This window comes from Botrytis fragariae, assembly GCF_013461495.1.
Source record: "Botrytis fragariae strain BVB16 chromosome Unknown tig00000260, whole genome shotgun sequence".
Lineage (NCBI taxonomy): Eukaryota > Fungi > Ascomycota > Leotiomycetes > Helotiales > Sclerotiniaceae > Botrytis > Botrytis fragariae.
Window position 1 is genome coordinate 342,282 of NW_023501005.1, and position 9,467 is coordinate 351,748.

The 9,467-nt window shown below is 41.3% G+C and overlaps 3 protein-coding genes across 3 annotated transcripts; 2 read left to right on the top strand and 1 right to left on the bottom strand.

The window, feature by feature from the left end:
- Window positions 1-1,636: 1,636 nt before the first annotated feature.
- Bfra_012113 (putative folic acid synthesis protein) lies at window positions 1,637-3,503 on the bottom strand (the record flags this gene model as incomplete). The annotated part of the gene is made up of 3 exons (XM_037342434.1): window positions 1,637-2,612; window positions 2,665-2,873; window positions 3,093-3,503. The coding sequence occupies 3 exons, from the start codon at window positions 3,501-3,503 to the stop codon at window positions 1,637-1,639; spliced, it is 1,596 nt and encodes a 531-aa protein (XP_037187731.1).
- A 579-nt stretch (window positions 3,504-4,082) lies between these two features.
- On the top strand, window positions 4,083-5,384 carry Bfra_012114 (putative 2-nitropropane dioxygenase protein; the record flags this gene model as incomplete). Its single annotated transcript, XM_037342435.1, has 3 exons — window positions 4,083-4,135; window positions 4,218-4,479; window positions 4,592-5,384. Exons 1-3 carry the CDS (start codon window positions 4,123-4,125, stop codon window positions 5,382-5,384), a joined length of 1,068 nt encoding a protein of 355 aa, XP_037187732.1. The 5' UTR covers window positions 4,083-4,122.
- A 1,644-nt stretch (window positions 5,385-7,028) lies between these two features.
- Window positions 7,029-8,234, top strand: Bfra_012115 (putative fk506 suppressor sfk1 protein; the record flags this gene model as incomplete). The annotated part of the gene is made up of 4 exons (XM_037342436.1): window positions 7,029-7,168; window positions 7,226-7,495; window positions 7,549-8,016; window positions 8,070-8,234. 3 exons carry the CDS (start codon window positions 7,029-7,031, stop codon window positions 7,985-7,987), a joined length of 849 nt encoding a protein of 282 aa, XP_037187733.1. The 3' UTR covers window positions 7,988-8,016; window positions 8,070-8,234.
- Between the last annotated feature and the right edge of the window lie 1,233 nt (window positions 8,235-9,467).

The following is a 9,467-nucleotide window of genomic DNA, read 5'->3' on the forward strand; positions in this document are numbered from 1 at the left end:
GGTCCTTGGGAACAATGGAAATTTTCAGTGTTTTCTCTTTTCTAGCTAGTTTCAAATTGCAAATGTTCTTTGTTTTTATCGTCTTCGACCTCACTGCCTTTCTTGATATTGATGCCGGTAGGCAATACTGAGGTTGGGCTAGAGTTTGAAGTGGCTGATGACGTATCGCTGATGTCTTCACAAAAATCGATGTCACCACTGTCAGTAGTAAAATTCGGGCCATTAAGGTTGAGTTTTTGGTATTTGGCAGTCAGGATTCTGATAAACTTTGAGTACTCTTTTGGACTCATTCGAGCCTAAAGTTGATCGCTTTGCTATTCAATATTTGCTCATGTTCTCGATGTCCCTGTATCACCGAGGAAATCCGAGCTTGAGAGGAAATAGGCTTAAGATAAGTCAACTGGGTTTATAGTGTACTCAGAAAGCTTTCTATTACTATCATCTAGAAATATCTGCCTTTTCAAGCGACTGAATACCTAATGAGAAAGTCCCAAACTTTTCAAGACCTCGGGATACAACTTAGGAAAACAACGTAAAGTTAAAAATGACACACCCAAGAGAATCAATTCCGAACATGAGTAATAGATATCAACTTCGAGGTCAACTTCCATCATAAATCTATTTCGTCACAAGGATTATTCATTGAATTGCAGCTAAACCAGTCAGAAAGCTACCTTGGTATAAAACTCCGTGCGAATCACCCGAAATAAACACCGCTAGCTTGGGTCTGGCTATGTTGTACAACCCGAATAACTCAGGCATCTTGACTAATCATCCAGATCTTATAGTATTCTCCTCAATTCATTTTCCATGGTCTTTTATAAATATTTGGGTAGATGGTAATCTGATAAGCTAGGTGTAGGAATGGGTTGTATCAACATCTCCGTCAGTCGCTAGAGCTAGGAATTAATGATATCGCTGTGGCGCGTATGAGAAAGAGGAAGATAGAGTTCTCGCTCCGCAGCATCGATTAATACCTAACTACCAAGCATTTTTGGCACAGAATGTAGCTGCAGTGGGACTAATTTTAAGACTCAAAAGATTTCAAGGTCTTTTCCTTTTGTAGGATGGAGGGAAAGCATTGATTATTTTGCGTTGTATTTTTCAAGAAGTAAAATGAAGAGCATGTGAAGCACAAAATGTTAAGTCGAGAGGTATCCAACAACGTTTTCATGAACATAGCACATGATCGCATCACAAATATTCAAGGGGCGATCATAGAAAAACTCCGGCTCTGGCAAGGACACACTTGGGACCCGCAATAAAATGAATCACTGCGTCCATGGCCCAGAGAATACCGCCACTATATTTGAGGTATGAGATTGATGTGGTAATCTCGGACGCCATTCTCAGATGTGAGTAGCTGTTTGAAAGCAAGTATGTAGTTTTCCTCGTCTCCCTCTCCAGACATATCTTTCAAATATAACTCAACAGCCACAAGTAACATTATAGATTATTTTTCTGGAAGCGATGAGAAAGCGTTTGGCAGACTCAGTCTTGGCGGGATGTAATGAAGAGATTATAGATTCATGGGGAGCGAGCAGCATCTTCGCCTATGCATTCATCACGTGGCACCAAAGCTAGTCTCCATGAATTCCGTGTTTTGGACAATGTCTTAGGGGTGGAGAATGCACATTCAAGCTCTGTATATGGCATCCGACATCTTAGCTACCCTAGCTAGCTTCCCTACAGAATGTACTCTCACAATATCAGCTCCGCCTTGGATCGCTGCAGTCACTGTCGCTGCAGTGCCCCAGTCTCTTTCGCTCGGGCTATCGACTCCAGTGATTTTACCAATAAACTTCTTTCGGCTGGCCCCTAATAACCACGGCAAGCCTTGTAGGCCGGGCCAATCACGTAATTCATCCATCCGACGAAGTATTTCGAGATTCTGATCTTGTGTTTTCGCAAATCCAATTCCAGGATCTAGAATTATACGCCATCGCCGAATACCAGCAGCCTCTGCTTCTGCTACTCGCTCTAGTAGCTCTTTTGCAATAGTTGGAATGAGGCCCTCAGGCTCATAGTCTGTGAGAGTCGTCATAGTTGCTGGCGTTCCTCTCATGTGCATAAGACATACAGTTTTTCCGAGTTGGGCCATGGTAGATAGCATATCAGGATCAAGTTGACCTGAAGAAACATCATTAATGATATCCGCACCTGCTTCAACAGCAGCCCTGGCTACAGATGCTCTATAAGTATCGATACTAATTGCTACATTCTTGGGTGATTTGGTATTTCTGATCTCTTGAATAGCCGGTAAGATGCGACTTATTTCTACCTCAGAAGATACCTCAGGAGCACCCGGTGCGGTTGATTGACCACCAATATCGATGATAGTTGCTCCGAATCCAATCAATTGTGAGGATTTGGCTCGTAGAAAATTTCTCTCATTGAGATTCTCGCCCCCATCGGAGAAAGAGTCGGGTGTCATATTCAGAATTGCCATGACATGGGTTTGGCGATTCTTCTTAAGAGCATGCAATGAACCAATGGATGGGTGTAATGGAGTTATGGTAGATAAAGGAGTCGGGGATGGCGGCAATTCATTTAGATAATCCTGGGTAAACTTCCATGGAGTTTTCGGATTCAAAGGTTGTCCAGGGATAAGCCTACAACTATATCAGCGACAAATGGTCAACAGAATTGAGGGCTTAGCATTACTCTGCCAGTGGTCTCAAAACGAACTCCCGCTCAACCATACCAGGATGAGGTATTTGTAACCTTGGGTGATCTACAACCTCATTCTCGTAAAGTAAAATGTCAAGGTCAATATTTCTTGGACCTTTGTCAATAATCTTCATTCGGCCCATCTCGTTTTCAATAGCTTGAAGCTCATCTAATAGAGCAATCGGTTCCAGAGTTGTTTCTACCTATTGATTCGACTTAGCTGAATTTCTGGAAATCTTTGGGATTTTGATGAACCTGTTTCATCTAACCTTGAACTTGACATTCAAAAGCGCGGCTGCTCAATAACGGCAGTCTTGATGATTACCTTTCAAATTTGGTAGACATGTACAATTCCAAGAAGTACAATATGCACGATCACATGGTATAAATTGATACCAAGTCAATGCGAAAATAGAACTCACCTCACAAGCACCATTTAGAAAATTCTCTTGATCCAGAACATACATAGGTTCAGTTTCCCATAAACCACTCGTTCTCTTCACTTTGATGCCCCTCTCTGACATTTTGTTGCAAGCCATTTCGATCCATCCCACTCGATCACCAAGGTTACTACCCAAAGCAATATATGCAAGTCGAGAATGACTTTGAGATTTGGAAAGCTGTGTCACATCATTTTCACTAGGTGAATTGGTATTAAGAGGATGTTGAGTCCATGGAAGTGGTGATGAGACTGCACTGTCAGAGCTGTAGCTTTGAGATGTCAAGGATGCGGAGCTCTTGACTTTACAAACTGCCCGGAAGGGTCTTTTGATAAACGGCCGTGGTAAGTTTACACTCCGTCTCACCACGGATGATAATAGAGAGCCTCTCATCGGTGTAGTGTTATCTCTTCCTTGGAGATATAGATGATCGATTCAAATGAAGAAACTTGAAGTTTGAAAGAAGCAGCTTTGTTGATAGTGGTCAAATGGGTTGCCGTATTCGCGGACCACGGCGCATTGTGAAAGTCCTAAGGATAATATATTGTGATCACCATGATAAGTGCAGGTGTATACGGAGGACACCAGGCGTTAATAGGAGATACGTGTTGAATCGTCATGCTTGAAGACTCTACAGAATAACATCAATTTGAAGATAGAATTACCATTTCATACATTAGCTTGCTAAAAATTCCGTTTCCATTCATCAACATGGCGCGCACACTGGAAACATCGCACGTGCATGCATGCAGGTCCAAGAAAAGGCTAACCCGACGCTAACAGTCAAACCGAGGCATCTTTTTATTACACCGGGCTTTTACCCCAGATGAATCCTTTCTTTTTGGAAGATCAAGTGTTCCGAGGTCTGTAAGAATCTCCTCAAATAATCCACCTGTTCTTCTTTCACAACATAATACTCTTCACTATTGATCGATCTTTTTTCAAATATTATATCTTCATCTCATAATATATTACACCGAGCCCTATCATTATAAACAAGAATATAGCAACCATGGCTTCTAAACGTAAGTAACCAGCCATCACATGCCAACTAGAAAACAACGCCAAATATAGAAGGAATCAAAAACTGACTGGCCTTTCCTATAGAACAAATTCGTACAACGGTCACTGATCTTCTCAAGATCAACCATCCTATCATCCTCGCTGGAATGAACGTTGCTGCCGGACCTAAACTCGCAGCTGCAGTAACAAATGCTGGTGGTCTTGGTGTTCTAGGAGGTATCGGATACACTCCGGATATGTTAAGAGAGCAAATCGCGGAACTGAAGTCATTCTTGGATGATCAGAACGCTCCTTTTGGTGTTGATCTCTTACTCCCACAAGTTGGAGGATCTGCGAGAAAGACAAAGTAAGTTTGAGTTACATATCTTTCCTTTTCCTTTGCCACTAATTTCTCTGCTTCACCCCCCCCCCCCCCCCTCTCAGATTAATACATAGTTGCTGACATAGTTTTCTCCTAGCTACGATTATACCAAAGGAAAATTAGACGAGCTCATTACCATTATCATCGAGAGCGGTGCCAAACTCTTTGTTTCCGCCGTCGGTGTACCACCAAAACATGTCGTTGAACGACTACACAAAGCTGGTATCCTTTATGCCAACATGATCGGACATCCAAAACATGTTAAGAAATGCCTTGACCTCGGTGTTGATATTATTTGCGCACAAGGTGGAGAGGGTGGTGGACACACTGGAGATGTTCCTACAACTGTCTTGATCCCAGCAGTTGTCGAACTCTGCAAGGGAAAGACCAGTCCAATGAGTGGAAAGCCTGTTCAAGTTGTCGCCGCAGGAGGTATTTTCAACGGAGCAACTGTTGCCGCAGCTTTAATGTTGGGCGCAAGTGCCGTTTGGGTTGGTACCAGATTCATCTTGACTGACGAGGCTGGTGCGCCAAAGGCTCATCAAGAGGCTGTGAGAACCGCTGGTCATGATGACAATGTTCGAACTATCATCTTCACTGGTAGACCATTACGGGTACGAACCAACAGTTATATTCAGAATTGGGAAGAGAACCGTGCTGCCGAGATCAAGGAACTCACATCGAAGGGTGTTATTCCAGTTGAACATGATTTCGAGACTCTCGGTGACGATATTGATGATGAGACTATGGATAACGCACGACCTTTCTTGATGGGTAAGGCAGCTGCTGTTGTCAATGAGAAGAAGAGTGCCAAGGCCGTTGTTGATGAATTGGTTAGCGATGCCGTAGCATGCATTCACAAGGGGGAGAAGTTGACCGCGAAGTTGTAAATAATTATACCCAATGATATTATGGGACATTGGACGGAGTTGATGAGGTCGATATCATGAGACGATTCGCGTGATGGCACGATGGATCAAAGTGGCTGATTCGGCTACGGATGAGGTGATGAGTAGGTAGTACTCGATTATTTTAGACTGCATAGCGTGGTCATTGAGTAGCTAGTATTGTATTTCCATCAAGGATTTGGGCACAGGGAGGAAATGAAATTTTTTGTGATATTGGATTGCAAGGGAATTGAGTTTGATATATCTATTTGCGATTACAATAACATGGAGTTTTTTTGTTTCAATAACGATGGTTGTACTGTGCTGTGTGTGGTTGAAGATATTTGTTCGGCACCTAGTAATCACTTAATAAAGGTGATCAAGTGTGAGCTTTTTATTATTGTATTATAATGACATCGAGCCAGACCTATCACCTGTATCATAAAATCTACGATGAATAGCTAGGTTTGTCAATCTGATCAATATCCGACAGTACCATCTCATGTACTGGATCCTTCAAAGATGCACTGATGGTAAGATTGTCGGTAGGTAGATGGGTAGGTGAGTAGATGGTTTTGAGAAATTGAGACGATGTAGGAATAGATTGGTATTCTATCTGATGTGATCTGATGTGATTTATGATAATATCTCCTTTGAAGCAATTGATGGAGAAATGAATTTATACCTACCGACACTACCTAGATAGGTATATAATTCACACGTAAACGAGGGTAAGCCAAAGGGAGATGTGCAACAATTGAAAACGAAAGAAGATGATGGGAACATCATGTGATTGAGATTTCATTGCTGTGTATAAGCAGTACGTATAAGTATTGGCGGTAGTGTCTATGTATGATTTCAAATATCTCGTTGATGATGATGATGATGATGACTACTCTTCTGCCGTACACATTCCAAGAAATTACGCGTCTTGAAGGCTTTTCTACGGTCTACTGTTTACAGTCTACAGTCTACAGTCTACAGTCTACTTTACACTTTACACTCTACACTCTACTCCGTACAAATGGAGTTTGCGGACTCAAACGTATCCAAACCCCATCACTCCATCATTCCATCACTTCACTCCATTTTTATTCTTGGGACTCTTCAAAGGATTGGTTGGATCAAAGCAATTCAAGCAAAAGATGGCAGGGCAGGTCAAGGTCATCACGGATCCACGGATCCACCGGCTGGCTGACTTAATGGCCAACTATGACGTTTAGCGTGTATCGCAAAATTGACATGGAGATTCTCTGACCTTGGCCTGCTTGTAAATAATAAAATCTAAGTAGCTAAATGCGCGCGAGGTGTGCTTAGACTTTTTGATTTTCTCTTTTCTTTTCTTTTATCTTTCGTCCTCCTATCCTGTCTCGTCCTGTCTTGTCTTTTTAGATCATCTGTATAACCTCAATTGTTCCAATAAAGAGTCTTCAATCCATTATTGAAGGGTGGAACTTGAATCTGCTTTATTTGCTCGTGCTCCCATTTCATACATATCATCTCATCTGCCAATATCGAAGCGCCTTCTTGTGTTGGTTGGAAATCGGAATTCAGAGGCCGAAATATCAAAACTCAACTCAATCCCAATTTTACATCAAATTAATTGAATACCTTTCCTCAACTGCCAACCACATATAATCCATCAAAATGTTGGGGCTATCATATTGGATGATACCTGTCTTTTCAGGAATGGTATGGCTTGCAATGCTCTTAGCCATGCTGTTGACCTGGGTCGTCGCAGATGGCTCACCAATAATTACACCTATGGATGATGGTCAAACTATTGCGTAAGTTCTTTTCTTTCTCTCCAGCCTTAAAAAGACGATTCTAACATTGTCATGCAGATACATCTCAGATATCGGAGCCCATGAACTTCAACCACTCTTTATTGCCATGGGTACTGTGACCATGGTTACTTTCAACATGGTTTTCATTGCAGAGAGATGGTTGCGACATAATGGTCGTTTACATGGAAATACTTCCATCTTTCAAAAAGTATTATCGACCCTTTCGATTATCTTTTCCGTTGCAGGTGGAATCGGTTTGATCTGTCTTACTTGTCTCAATGATGTGGACCACCATACTGCACACGACATTTGTCTGGCGATTTTCATGTAAGTTTCCTGCTTTCTCTCCTCACGTGGAGAACAAACTAACAATTCATTAGTGGTGGTTACATCCTTTCTGCCATCTTCATCTGCTGGGAATATCAACGTCTCGGCATCCACTACCGTGAACACAGCGTCCTACGCATCTCCTTCTGGGTCAAACTTGCCTTCATCTTCGTCGAATTAGGTCTCGCCATCGGATTCGGCGTTTGCAACCGTAAATCGTGGTGGAATACTGCTGCCATCCTCGAATGGATCATCGCATTGATTTACACATTCTATGTCTGGAGTTTCGCAATCGACTTCATCCCAGCCATCAGAACAAAACATTACCAGAGCAAAGATACTGAAGCCGAAATGGCAATGGCGATGGATGTTGAGAGTAGACAGAGAGGGTATCACGGAGCTGCCGATGAACAAAGAGCGTATGGGAGTGCGGAAAGTAGTGGACATGGAAGATACAACCCTGAGCCTGTCGTTCCTGCGAGGAACTTCTAGATTTCGTTGTTGTGTGAAGGAACAAATACGTATGATGACTTGTCTACACGAAAAGATTAAAGATGTTGAAGTTTCGAACCAGACGAACGAATGGAGGAATGTATCATAGAAAGATGGATAGATGCATTTTATACCCGAGGGAAGATATGGCATCGGTTGGAGTGGTTGATTTGGTCGCTGGCGCTTGGAGTTTACGAAGCATTTATGATTGCATGCATGCATGCATATATGGAGATTTGGATTAGAGTGGGCAAGATGCTTAATGTCGATAATGTTAGATGAGATGTAATTATGAAGAAAAGTATATATTTATCTGAGATTTCTCTTTTGGTGCTGAGGCAAGGTTGTAGTAGCATGGAGTCTAGATCAGTGTCTATGTGTATTTATTTTTGGAATGAGAATAAGGTATATTGATGATTGGAAGAATGAAAGTTCATGGTTTCTAAGTACATTCTTCTACATATTGTTGATTTTAACATACATAGATATTTACCGTGACATACATTATTAGGGAGAGAAAAAGAGTGATTGAAAACATATTTACATATACCTAACAAAAGAAACATATAAATCGCAAACATCAATTATTCGTATTCTCATCTAAATTCCAAGTGAAGATGGATTGACATTAATGTTCTTACTTGTTTGTACTCATTCATACTCATTCATACTCGCATTACCCTCATCTTCGCTTATGAATAAAGGAATGATACGTATAAGTAGAGAGGTAGGTAAATAGATAGATAAATATATTATTGTGATTGTGATTTGGGGATTGGCGGGTATGAATATGTGTGTATAGATGCTGAGTATTTACTCTCCTATTTTCTAGGGGAGGAATGTGATGTCGTATGGTGTAATATAATATAATATAATGTAATAATTATATCTTTATAATATAATATATTTCCTACTTCTTTCTTCTTTTCATTACTAACCCTTGATTTCAATGTGCACCAATGAGTTTTCAAACTTTGAGATGAGGATCCGGTACTGACTCAATCTTGGACTGTTAGTTGTGAATCGTCGGGAATGGGTATCTGTATTTTTCAGAGGGGTGGGAGTTACTGTATCGAATTAGTGGGATTTAAGGGTTAATTGGGGATGGATGGTGTTTTTGTTGGGTGGTGGTATATTTGATATCTAAATTACTTTTTATGTTGGAAGAGGATACAGCGAGCAGGATTCCTGGGGGAGATGTTGAGATGCGAAGATGTGTGTATAGGTTCGTGATGAATGCAAAGAAGGATTCATCACGATTACAGCTCGAGTGTGGAATATGTATTCAGCTGCTTGTGATGATGTTGTCGTGAGTTCAGTTTGATAGATTGAAAGTTGGGGAGATAGTATCCTCGTGCTCTATTACACATTTCTATTACTGTAATTTTGTTACTATGGGATATTTGAGATTCCTGCGGAGAGAATGCGGTCAAGAAGAGAAAGGTATTAGATAAATAGAGCAGATTTTCTGTGTTACTTC